This window comes from Exophiala oligosperma, assembly GCF_000835515.1.
Source record: "Exophiala oligosperma strain CBS 72588 unplaced genomic scaffold supercont1.15, whole genome shotgun sequence".
Taxonomy (NCBI): domain Eukaryota; kingdom Fungi; phylum Ascomycota; class Eurotiomycetes; order Chaetothyriales; family Herpotrichiellaceae; genus Exophiala; species Exophiala oligosperma.
The window spans coordinates 348,150-360,292 of NW_015622832.1; the positions used below are offsets into that span (position 1 = coordinate 348,150).

Below are 12,143 nucleotides of genomic sequence, written 5' to 3' on the forward strand. Positions count from 1 at the left end.
GTAACTCCGCAGGTGGGGACGACGCACTTTTTTGGTTCAGTCTCGACATGCGCTCGCTCACCGTCGACATAATCGAAGAGTGCAAAGCATTGCGACTCCTTCGTTCAAGATGAAGAGTCTCAAGCGTGGACTTGCTGCTGACGCAAATGCTGCCAACATTGCCAGTAAAGTCTACATTCGGTCAACGAGGAGTGGCCGAGTCCAGAAAATTGTCAGAGAACAATACTTGCGGACTGACATTCCTTGTTCGTCCCAGCTATGCTCTGCCTGCGCTGCAACCGCGGTGTCAGACGCAAGTGGACTGGGTGAGTTGGAAGATGCTGTGGACGAGTTTTGCATTGGCTGACCTTGACCAAAGTTCCTAAATTCATCCTCTCGAAACGACCGGTCGGAACCAAGGCCTTTCCAAATGGCCACTACCTGATGCCTGACACCAACGTGCTTCTCAGTGGCATGGATCTCTTCGAAGATACGGCTCACTTTCACGACGTCATCGTCTTGCAGACCGTCCTCGAAGAGCTCAAAAACCGGAGCCTGCCTCTGTACAATAGATTGATGGCGTTGACACGGAGCGAGGAGAAGCGCTTCTATCTGTTTTTCAACGAGTTCAGGTCGGAAACAGCAGTCCGTCGGACCGAAGGAGAGACGATCAATGACAGAAACGACCGTGCTGTGAGGATGGCTGCCTCTTGGTACACTAGCCATTTGGCCAAAGTGACGAAGAAGCCACCTACGATTGTGATGCTCACCAACGACCAGGACAACAGAAGGAAAACGAAAAAGGAAGCATTGGTCGCGTTGTCTCTGCGGGAGTACGTTGAAGGACTCGACGATGCAGACCGCTTACTCGACATGGTTAGCCAAAGTGCCGACAGCCAGGAAGCTCGTCTGGCCCAGGGGGACTTGTTCTATCCAGAATATTATTCCATGTCGAGGATGGCCACGGGTATCAAAGCAGGCACACTGCATCAGGGTGTGTTCAATGTCTCGCCATACAACTATCTCGAAGGCACGGTCAAAGTGCCCGCATTTGACAAGCCACTCCTGATCCTGGGCAGAGAAAGCAGCAACAGGTCCATATCGGGCGATGTGGTTGTCGTTGAAGTCCTTCCGAAAGAGCAGTGGAAAGCTCCTTCGACCCAGATCCTCGACGAAGAGGCACTCAACCAGAACGACAACCCCGAGGACGAAGAACAAGAAGAAAGCGTTGTTACCGAGAATGAACGCCGAGCCTTGCAGGAAGAGGTTAGGAGGGCCCATACAGCCAGCGCAGAGTCCCGAGCACAACCTACCTGTCGAGTGGTTGGAGTGATGAAGCGCAATTGGCGACAGCTGGTCGGAACTATTGACGCAGCATCTGGGACTGCCTCGGGCACCCGACAGACCACCGTGTTCCTGGTACCGATGGACAAACGCATCCCCAAAATCCGTATTCGGACAAGACAAGTTGATGATCTTGTCGGGAAGAGAATTGTCGCAGCTATTGATTCATGGAATAGAGATACGAGATACCCTATCGGTCACTACATTCGGTCTCTGGGTGAATTGGAGACGAAAGAGGCCGAAACCGAAGCACTCCTTCTCGAGTATGATGTTCAGTACAGGCCATTCCCCAAAGCTGTACTGGATTGTCTTCCGGCTGAAGGGCATGACTGGAAAGTCCCAGCTGATCAAGGCCACCCGGGTTGGAAAGGGCGGCAGGATCTCCGGCATCTGCTTGTTTGCTCGATCGACCCACCTGGCTGTCAAGACATTGACGATGCTCTACATGCCAGAAAGCTTCCCAACGGCAATTTTGAAGTTGGAGTCCACATCGCAGATGTGTCACATTTTGTGAAGCCCAACAATGCCATGGACGCTGAGGCTTCTTCCCGCGGAACCACTGTATACCTGGTCGACAAGAGAATCGACATGTTGCCAATGCTTCTCGGAACAGATCTCTGCTCCCTCAAGCCATATGTCGAGAGATACGCATTCTCTACCTTGTGGGAACTCACACCAGATGCCGAGATTGTGTCATCATCTTTCACCAAATCTGTCATTTTGTCCAAGGAAGGCTTTTCTTATGAGCAGGCACAGAAAAGAATCGACGATCCATCTGCCACCGATGAGCTTACGCAAGGTATGAGGGCACTTCTGTCCCTTTCCCAAAAGCTTCGCCAGAAGCGAATGGACGCTGGAGCGTTGAACCTCTCCAGCCCGGAAGTCAGGATCGAAGCCGATAGCGAATCATCGGATTCGTTGGCTGATGTCAAGACAAAAGCACACCTTGCCACGAATTCTTTGGTCGAAGAATTCATGCTTCTCGCTAACATCACCGTGGCCAAGAAAATCCAGACTGTCTTTCCCCAAACTGCTTTGCTTCGACGACATGCGACTCCCCCTGCTTCCAATTTCACGGATCTCGGTGAACAACTAAAACGAATGCGGGGATTTGAACTTGACGTGTCGAGTTCCAAGGCACTGGCTGATTCATTGGACAAATGCATCGACCCCCAGCACCCGTTCTTTAACACCCTGATCCGAATCATGGCCACACGCTGTATGACATCAGCGGAATACTTTTGCAGTGGCTCTCATGCTGAGCCGGAGTACCGACACTATGGACTCGCTAGCGAAATCTACACTCACTTCACTAGCCCGATTCGACGGTATGCTGATCTTCTTGCTCACCGCCAGCTTGCCTATGCGATCGGTTATACTGGCGAGGGCAGTGATATTGTCGATGAGGGGCTTCGGAACAAGGGCAAGCTGGAGAGGGTGTGTCAAAACCTGAATTTCAGGCACAGAAATGCTCAAATGGCAGGCAGAGCAAGCATTGAATATTATGTGGGACAGGCACTTAAAGCACGCGCAGAGAAGACACCTGATGCCGCTATCAACGTTGACGGTTATGTCATGCGTGTCTTTGAGAATGGAATAGTTGTCTTCGTGCCCCAGTTTGGCATTGAAGGACTGGTTCGCCTTGAAGATTTTGAGATGAGGTCTGAAGAAGACTCGCGAAGGGAGAGCAAGTTTGATGCCGACAACTACAGCCTAACAGTTTTCGAAAAAGGAAGAGAGGAGGTATCGGTCACTGTTGAGTTGTTTCAGCAGCTCAAAGTCAGGGTCAGTTCTGAGGAGAAGGGCGGTGCTAGAGAAAAGGGCAAGAGAAGGGTCAGGATCATTGTGTTGTCTACCTAGATGACGCGAAATTCTCTCGGAATTTAAGTAGTGCTCCCCAGATGCCCTCAGGATATCCTGGACAAGGATGTGACAAATGTAATGATCATGTTGTACCTGATTTCAACACAGCCCCACGTCTCGAGGCTTTACGCTTTTATGGTAGTACTTCGTGGTTGAAAATGTAGGAGAGTCGTTGCAGTCACAACGAGCGCTCGCCAAGACTTTACATACCTTGGCTCTGAATAGAAGGTACAAGGCTAGATCCGTGACTTTTTTTAAATATATATATACTCATCAACGAACTACAACCAAGTTTACATGTCGCGTGGGTGTCGAATATTAGACAGCCAAGATGACAGGCCCTCCAAATAAACGTCAAAAACGAGAAGATTACAAAAAGGCCCAGGCCAGTATCCAGGATGGCAATGTTGCGTTGCCCAAGAAGAAATTCTATCGTCAACGAGCACATGCCAACCCGTTTTCCGACCATCTTTTGGCATAGTGAGTTTCCAGTCGAGGGTTTTCTTTTTTCAAGTGAGGGTTTTGAAGAACTCTGAACTAAACTCTCATCTTAGTCCTGTCAGTCCACAGGAGTTGGACTGGACCAGCCATTATCCAGCCTTTGCGCAGCTTGACCATGCGAACGGGACTGTATCCCGCATGACACATGAGGTCGAAATTGCCGACATTGGTTGCGGGTTCGGTGGCTTGATAGTCGCACTATCAAGATTATTTCCCGAGACGTTGATGCTTGGTATATATCGCCTTTCCGAGAAGCACTGCACGACAACAAGAGGCTGACTGTTTAAAAAAAAAACAGGGATGGAGCTTCGGGCACAAGTTCTGGACTATGTCATCGGCCGTGTTGCTGCCCTCCGAGCTCAGAACCAGTCGACAGAGACCCAACATTCTCCTTACCAAAACATTTCTGCACTTCGCACGAATACGATGAAGTTTCTCCCCAACTACTTCCGCCAAGGCCAATTGTCAAAGATCTTCCTGTGCTTTCCCGATCCGCATTTCAAGCAGAGAAAGCACAAGGCTCGAATTGTCTCGGCGCAGCTCAATGCCGAGTACGCGTTTGTCACGAAGCCCGGTGGCATGGTTTACACCATCACCGACGTCGAGGAACTGCACCAGTGGATGGCCAAGCATTTTGAAGGCGACGAAGCCGGTGATGCCAGAGAACTGTGGGAGAGGGTGCCGGACACGGACTTGCACGAGGACCCTTGTGTCAAGGTCATGAGTGAAGAGACCGAAGAATCAAAGAAGGTGACCAGGAATGGTGGAAAGAAGTTCATTGCCGTCTTTAGGAGGAAACCTAACCCTGAATGGCCGTGAAAACAATTTCTACGAGACTCGGGACACGTCCAGAAAGAAAGAAATTCCGAGCACGACTTGACGAGACTTCACGAATCTCAGCAATACGCGATGTGATCGATACCATGAGCACGCAGAGAAACGCACCAAGCCTCTGCGCAGATTTTATTCGCACCTAACCGAGGGGTCCCAAGTATTGCTCTTTCAGTCCGTGGCAAGCCATTGATAAATGTATTGAATCTTGCTGAGATGGACATGGTCTTCCCCTTGGCTGGAGCACATCCTGTTTAAGGCAAATCTCTATCAATTTTGTCACCCTTCAAAGTGTCTGCACTAGGTCTCAGGCCGCTGTTACTGTCCTCGGGGGCCATGCCAACAACCTCACCACTTTTGAGCGCATCGACGTCAATCTGCGGTCCGGTATAATTCTTTCGCCCGTCAACAAACCACTGGATGACGGAAACGATGAGGACAATCGCAAATGCCACCACACAGTAATTCATATTGCTGCCGGTCACGGGCAGGTCTGGAGGGAACATGAACAGTACTGTCGTCAAAATGGCGTAGGCAATGCCAATCTGTGTTTGGTCAGCATAAACGATACATCCAGTTGGATGTCCTTACCAAATTACACGTCCAACCCAACCAGTTGGGCAGGACGAAAGGACGCGACTCCGGTAGCATTTTCCTGCCTCGTAGACAATTTATGGATGGTGGAATGGCATAGGTGATCCCAAGGGCCACTACAGAGGCCGAGATGATAGCGTTGCTTAACACATCGTTAGCTGTGATCACGACAAGAGCTAGGGTAGAGAAGTAGCTTACAATGCACTGCTGGAGCCCAGGAAAATGCAGCCAAAGATGGTCACCAGAATGAGAGTTAACCAAAGAGCATTCATGGGCACGTCGAGCCGCTTGTCGACTTTGGCAAAGAATCTGGAAGCTGGTAGTCCACGGTCTCGAGCAAATGCATACACCATTCGGCTGCTTGTTGTCATGATACTGACGCCAGCGAACTGGTAAAATCCATCAGCTTTGATTGTGGGCTTGTAGGAAAGCAGACTCACCAACAAACAGACCAAGGGGAACATTAACAGACAAATAGAGCCCGCTTTGTTGCCCGTGGCATCGTAAAAGATCTGCAACATGGGACCAGCTGTGGAGGAAATCACAGCATCGAGGTCCTTGGAGACGAAAAGGAGAACGCTGAGGTAGACGAATCCAGTGACGACACCGATCAGCACACATGCAATCATAATGCGCGGCCCTTCAACCACTGGGTTGTTCAACTCTTCGATACAGTGGCTGACGGCATCGAAGCCAGTCAAACTACGCAAAGAAACAAAGCATTCAAGTCAGCACTTCGTACCATCGTCGGTCCATTTGCAGATAAGAGGTGTAACATGAGAACACTTACCCCAGACCACCTTGCAACAGGCCCAAAAGCCATGCGAGTCCATCGGGCCAGCCGGTCTCGTTGATGAAAGTCCGATACACCACATCGCCCGACTGATAGTTGGGGGAGGCGCAAGCAAGGACAGTAATGGAAATGACCACCCAGCCGGTGATTGACCAGACCAATGCCGTTTTGGTGACCCACGGGAGCAACCTGGTCAGGAAAGCATTGACCAGGAATGCAAAGATGTTGTAACCGATATAGATCAAAAATTGATGCCAGCGGTGCGGTTCATAGGAAGGTGTTGTGAGGGAGATGACCCCCAAGATGAGTTGACTTCCCAATAGCCCTGCTGTTGCGGTCAAAGCGACCCAGCCGGCGGTGTTGATCCAGCCGGTGATCCAGGAGAGTATTGGCACCCATTTCTTCCAGCTGATGACGGCCACCCAGTGGTACTGGCCACCCGCCGTCGGATACCTATACGGCCGTCAGCTTTTCACATAGGATCAAGGTGACCGGTGGTGGTGCATTTGTGACGTACGCAGATAGAAACTCGGCGAGTGATGCCGCCAGACACAAGTTGCAGATGCCAGCGACCAACAGGCCCCATATGACTGCAGTCGGACCTCCACTCGGCAGGGCCAAAGACATACTGGCTCCGAGGGCGGTCCAGGAATTGAGAATCGCAAAGGCCAGACCCAGCATGGAGAACAAGGAGAAATTCCGCTGCAGTTCCTGCGTCACTCCCAATCCTGCTAGCATCGCAGCATCTTCTTGAATCGACGTCCTCCTCCGAGGCGTCCTTGAGGAACGGCGTCGTTGCTGCGTTTCCATTGTGGCACGCGAGGTGTCTCGTCAAATTCTCTATGTGGAATTAAACAGACTTGTACAGTAGTGTGCCCCAGCTGACGAGAACGAAATGACACACTGCAAATGATCACTGGGATAAAGGCACGACGAGCTGTGATGGAAGGTGAGCACGCGCCAGGTTCAGCAGGTTCAGCAGCAGCAACAACAACAACAAAAAACTTCTCCGTCAGAATTGGGAAAAGGTGACCGTTTTATCACAGGCCGGACGAGTGGACACGGTTAGGTAAAAGGATGAGGCAAACACGAGGATACCTATTCGAAAAGAGCAGGTCTATGCTGACGCTCGAGACTCGGAGATCAATGGCCCACCTATTGATACAATACTACCCCGTACGAGTTACGAGGCCTCCATAGAAGGCGTCGAACGAGTTGGCCACAAGCAAAAAAGCTTGAACGCAAAGCCAAGGCGACCAAGTCTCGACCCCTCGACGATTCTACGACTTACAGTAGTTACAGTACGCCCTTCACACTCCAATCAAGCCACTGATGTCACTCCATCAACCCATCATCCTGGTCTCTTCTGCTTACGGAGGGTGCACGTAATCATCTGATCGAGCTATTAGAAAAGTCGCTACTCCCGTCCTAGGTCTGCTTCGAGATACCACAGTACAAATGGCTAATGGTATCATGCACAAGGGTGAGAGGCCTCAACTATCATCGTGTGGCTAGCAGCCATACAACGAGAGATAAGGCGCACGGCGATGTCTCGGCAAATTTGATCATGTCCAACGATGCATCTTCACTAGAAAAACAGCCTCCTCTGCATGATGGATCTCCCTGCTCTGCCATGATTATTCTACAAAGGTGTCCAGGGAGTACAACACTCGTCAAAGACTGAATACCTCGTGGATGACTCGAACCGCTTGCACCAGCAACAAAGAAGGGTGTCACTGCCTCCCAGGACAAAGGCAACACCAGACGCGTAGGTAAAATCTGCACAAAGCGAATGTTGCTACGACCAATACTTTATTGTCTTTACGTCTTGCAGTGGCTATTTTTGTATCTCATTCTCGATATATCATGGAGAATGTCTGCGAAGCACCCACTGCAAGTTGGACTCAAGTTTTCGCGACATCCACATTTCCTCCTTGCCCAAGTGTAGAAAAAAGTTCCTTTCCACCGACGGAAGCTACTCGATACTCCAAGATGTGCGAATCACACCACATTTATCACCTTTGCGGTCATGTCAAGATTAGAACCACGGTACAATGTGCCGAGATCATCGAAAAGCTGGTCGCGTCCAAATCACAGGTAACGTGCTCGCATCAACTCTGTCCCGACATTGCCCACAATTCCCACGTCTTTCCGGACATATGTGCAAAATGTCAGCAGACGGGAGTCATTGGCGATGTAATGGAACAACAGCCAGGCGTGAAGGTTGAATTACTGCAAAGCTGGAGACGACAGCGTGGTTCGGAAGGCATCGCGGAGCCAGGAAACCCGGGCGAGAGTTTACAGGGCAGCGAGGTAGAGACCGTTCGGGAACAGAAATCTCTCGAAGCCACGGCCGCGGCCGAACGCAAAAGTGCATCAACACCTGATACCGGCAGCGAAGCAACCTCGCGCACTATCGAGACCACGACATCAAGTGCAACGTCGCAAGGAAATACCCCCGAACTTGGCTCCCTTAGGACTCGAATGGCTGCGCTCAAGGATAGAACGGAACAACTGGCGTCGAAAGTACGCGCTCGCAAGGCATTGCAGACAGTTTCCAAGCAAAATTCCCGGGCTGTATAGGTGATGAGAAAGGAAGTATACTCTTTATATGTATCACGATCATATTCTCGTAGTACTCTAGGTATTTAGGACGCGATGCACCAATAATCATACATATTTCATAACGATGTGAGCAACTGCATAAAGTTGATCGCCGAGAGGACGGCACCTACTCCGTAACTTAGTACAATACAGGACCCCGGATAATGACGCTTCCAATTAAAGGGCCGTGCCTATAGCGCGTCATTACAGGGCCCAAGGTCGGTCAACTCGGTGTACTCCGTAGGTAGGTCAGGCCTGAAATCTGCCCGCCGATCAAGCTTTTGAGCTTGTGTTTCCAAGCCTAATGTGCCCTGAAACTGGGCACCCGCGTGAACTGATGGCGTCATAGAGAATACGGGGGGGAATTAAGAGCCTCAAAACATTGAACAAGTACTCGTCACCTTGCCGGAGTGTGTACTTTTGCATTTCCTCACATCCCATTCTTCGTGTCTCTTTCCTGGTCGATCCCTCACTTCAAATCACGTCCCCTTGATATGCTTGATTATCCCCTGTAAGTCTTTGTCTCAATCGTTAAATCCGTCGTCACCATGGTTGGGAAGCGGACGTTTCAGCGAGATGACGGCAAAAATGACGGCCAAGGGCGAAACTACGACATCGAGTCTGGCTCTGGCAATCGGCGGTTTGGGGGCTTCAAAGACGCCGTGGATTATGTCCTCGATCGTCGAACAACGGCGTCGTTGAAAAAGCAACTCAAGGACGGCGTGGAAAGAGACAATGAATTCGAGAAGCTGAGGAAAAGTGACGAAGAGGTAAGCAGCATCATTATGATAAACACGGCCAAAGGAACCACGAGTCTGACATTCCGCGTTGTTTGTAGCTCAAGAGCATCAAGAACAAGAAGGTCCGCAAGTTCTACGAACACCAAAATGCCTGCCTCAACGACTGGGCCGAAGTCGACACGATCGTCTTGACCATGGCAGACGATGTGATGGAGAGCATGAACACCGACGCGGACCACGACGGGGTAAGAGAGAGAGAAGGCAGGCTGCAGACCGTCAATGAACACATAGACGACATGCTACCGGACGATGTGCAACGACAGCGAGCCAGGGCGGCCCGCAACGCCCGGTGGGCCATCAACATCAACGTCGTCGCGAACATCATCCTGGTTGTCGCCAAGGGCGTCGCGGCTTTGAAGTCGTCGTCGCTGTCGCTGATCGCCTCCTTGCTCGACTCGGCACTCGACCTTCTCTGCACCGTGATTGTGTGGACCACCAACCGGCTGGTTTCGTGGAGGTTGGCGGCGCTGGCGAAGAAATTCCCCGTGGGACGCCGGCGACTCGAGCCGATTGGTATTTTGGTCTTCTCAATCATCATGGTCATCTCCTTTTTGCAGATCCTGCAAGAGTCCGTCGGGAGGCTGCTTCCCCACGGGGATCACTCGATCGCGACGCTACCTACCATGGCTGTCGCCGCCATGGCCGCCACGGTGGGAATCAAGGGGCTTATCGGGCTCGGCTGCATTCGGATCAAGACCACCCAAGTGCAGGCCCTGGCGCAAGATTGCAAGACCGACGTCTATTTCAACACGCTTTCGCTCCTCTTCCCGCTCATCGGCAAACAGGCGGGCGTGTGGTGGCTGGACCCCCTGGGCGCGGCCTTGCTCTCGGTGTACATCATCTACGACTGGGCGGACACGTGCGTCGAGAACATGACTCGGCTGTGCGGGTTGACCGTCGACGAACATCTACAGAACAAGCTCATCTTTCTCGCATATCGTTTCACCAACTTGGTGTCCGGAGTCAAATCGGTCATTGCATACCATACTGGCGACGGCGTTTGGGTCGAGTACGACATCTTGTTGGAAGAAGGCACCCCTTTGCGTCGAACGCACGACATCGCAGAAACCCTCCAATACTGCTGTGAGGCGTTGGGTGAAGTAGACCGAGCCTTTGTGACAACTGACTGTGAGTCTCGTTCAGGATCGAGGTATGATCTAAATGCTAACCCATTTACAGATTCGGTTCAGAACCCTGGTGGTCACACGAGAGACATGATGTGAAGAACTACGCAGCGCATTAAAGTGTCCATCGGTAAGGAGTATACAGCGAATGATTTAGATCAAGTGCATAGCGAAGGCGTGTACATATAAGCTTGGACGGAGGGAATGGAGTTTACAGCAGTTTCTAGATGCCGCCAACTCTTCGTAACTCTCGCATAGAGGTGATGGCAGCCTGAATGATACCGAGAGGTAGACTGGGTTGGCACGAGTCCGAGTACGAGTACGAGTCTAGGTCATTGCCGAACTCGGGAATAATTTCTTAAACGTCCCCCCCGCATATCCGTAAGACACGCGCAGTCACAAATATTTCTTGCATCTTCTTGGTTTGCCACTGGCAGGAACTCACAAGCCCACAATCCACCTCCATGGACCCTGACGACGAAGAGGATCTCACCATCCTCCTCCTGCTCCTGCTGGTACTTCTTCATCAGCAGCAAGAACCAAGAAGAAGAAGACGCTGGGAAATGGCAGAGGATGGAGTGCCCGTAACCCGAGTCGCGCCGCGAGGGGCCGTGACAAAGCCCAAGGCCAGACCTAGTCAGGGGGAGACCGCGTCCCTTTCAGCCTCAGCTGCCGCTCGCTTACTACAAGAGCAGGAGCGGGAGCAGAAGGAGCAGAGTCAGTACGCACGAGATCGAACGAGAAAATGGGTCGAGTCACTCGCTCGAGATCGCCCGCAACCCGAGGCGAGTTCACGGGATCCGAAGACGCCTCTCACGAGTACCATCCCGACTCCTTCCTCCCAACCCGTCACTTCGAAGCAAGGTCCGCAACTCAACAGCAACAACGACAACAGCAAGAGCCAAAAGCAAGAGACGCAGCCCGGCAACAATACCCACACCAAGCAAGGCAAAAGGCCACAAGCAGAGAAGCGGTCAAAAAGATTTCGGAGTAAACCTCCCGTGTCATTTCAAGTCAAGCTGGAGCGATCACGGTACCAACGGATGATCGTCCTGGACCGCAGGCGCACCGTAAAGGACGGTGCCCCCTGCGAGCATCTGGACATCGTGGGGTCGACCGGCAACGTGTACGAGGTCGTCATCGGCCGCACGCCGGACTGCAACTGCCCGGACGCCCTCAAGGGCAACGAGTGCAAGCACAAGGTCTACGCCATGCACACGGTCCTCAAGGCCCCGGAACATCTCCAGTACCAACGGGGACTCCTCACCAGCGAACTCGAGGAGATTTTTGCGCGTGCACCCCCGATCCCCTCAGAGGTCGGGAGCGCCGCGGACGACTCCTCGACGACAAAGGGCAACCGCAAGCCCACCGAGGGCGAATGTCCCATCTGCTACATGGACCTCGAGCCAAAGAACAACAGACTGGTGTGGTGCAAGGCACAGTGCGGCCACAACCTGCACAGGTCGTGTTTTGACCAGTGGGTCGCCAGTATGCCGGGCAAAGAGGTGCGCTGTGTGTACTGCCGCGCCACCTGGGAGGTCGACGTCGGTGACGCCGATGCCGTCAAGAAAGCCGGACAGCCTGGTGCGGACGGATACGTCAATGTCGCAGACCAGTTTGGCATGTCGACCGCGAGAGATTATTCGAGCTACCACCAACCCTGGGTGCGAAGACAGTTCGGTGGTGCTGCAACCTGATTACTCCCTTTTT

At 52.1% G+C, this 12,143-nt stretch overlaps 5 protein-coding genes across 5 annotated transcripts; 4 read left to right on the forward strand and 1 right to left on the reverse strand.

The window, feature by feature from the left end:
• Positions 1-73: 73 nt before the first annotated feature.
• Positions 74-3,230, forward strand: PV06_10761 (uncharacterized protein). The gene is made up of 2 exons (XM_016412341.1): positions 74-305; positions 359-3,230. The coding sequence occupies exons 1-2, from the start codon at positions 110-112 to the stop codon at positions 3,181-3,183; spliced, it is 3,021 nt and encodes a 1,006-aa protein (XP_016257355.1). The 5' UTR covers positions 74-109; the 3' UTR covers positions 3,184-3,230.
• Positions 3,231-4,627: 1,397 nt separating this feature from the next.
• On the reverse strand, positions 4,628-6,933 carry PV06_10762 (uncharacterized protein). The gene is made up of 6 exons (XM_016412342.1): positions 6,423-6,933; positions 5,903-6,358; positions 5,553-5,814; positions 5,311-5,501; positions 5,110-5,254; positions 4,628-5,063 (listed from the first exon to the last, which is right to left on the reverse strand). Exons 1-6 carry the CDS (start codon positions 6,713-6,715, stop codon positions 4,773-4,775), a joined length of 1,638 nt encoding a protein of 545 aa, XP_016257356.1. The 5' UTR covers positions 6,716-6,933; the 3' UTR covers positions 4,628-4,772.
• A 964-nt stretch (positions 6,934-7,897) lies between these two features.
• On the forward strand, positions 7,898-8,488 carry PV06_10763 (uncharacterized protein; the record flags this gene model as incomplete). Its single annotated transcript, XM_016412343.1, has 1 exon — positions 7,898-8,488. The coding sequence occupies one exon, from the start codon at positions 7,898-7,900 to the stop codon at positions 8,486-8,488; it is 591 nt and encodes a 196-aa protein (XP_016257357.1).
• A 569-nt stretch (positions 8,489-9,057) lies between these two features.
• On the forward strand, positions 9,058-10,532 carry PV06_10764 (uncharacterized protein; the record flags this gene model as incomplete). Its single annotated transcript, XM_016412344.1, has 3 exons — positions 9,058-9,279; positions 9,348-10,437; positions 10,489-10,532. The coding sequence occupies 3 exons, from the start codon at positions 9,058-9,060 to the stop codon at positions 10,530-10,532; spliced, it is 1,356 nt and encodes a 451-aa protein (XP_016257358.1).
• Positions 10,533-10,897: 365 nt separating this feature from the next.
• On the forward strand, positions 10,898-12,130 carry PV06_10765 (uncharacterized protein; the record flags this gene model as incomplete). The annotated part of the gene is made up of 1 exon (XM_016412345.1): positions 10,898-12,130. One exon carries the CDS (start codon positions 10,898-10,900, stop codon positions 12,128-12,130), a length of 1,233 nt encoding a protein of 410 aa, XP_016257359.1.
• Between the last annotated feature and the right edge of the window lie 13 nt (positions 12,131-12,143).

Bases quoted from the DNA above. Each gene is read 5' to 3' on its own strand.
- PV06_10762 (XM_016412342.1), bottom strand. From the start codon at position 6,715: ATGGAAACGCAGCAACGACGCCGTTCCTCAAGGACGCCTCGGAGGAGG. The intron at 5,815-5,902 runs GTAAGTGTTCTC...TTCTTTGCGTAG, and splicing joins CTGTTGCAAGGTGGTCTGGG to TTTGACTGGCTTCGATGCCG. The intron at 5,255-5,310 runs GTAAGCTACTTC...CGATGTGTTAAG, and splicing joins CTGGGCTCCAGCAGTGCATT to CAACGCTATCATCTCGGCCT.
- PV06_10761 (XM_016412341.1), top strand. From the start codon at position 110: ATGAAGAGTCTCAAGCGTGGACTTGCTGCTGACGCAAATGCTGCCAAC. The intron at 306-358 runs GTGAGTTGGAAG...CCTTGACCAAAG, and splicing joins GTCAGACGCAAGTGGACTGG to TTCCTAAATTCATCCTCTCG.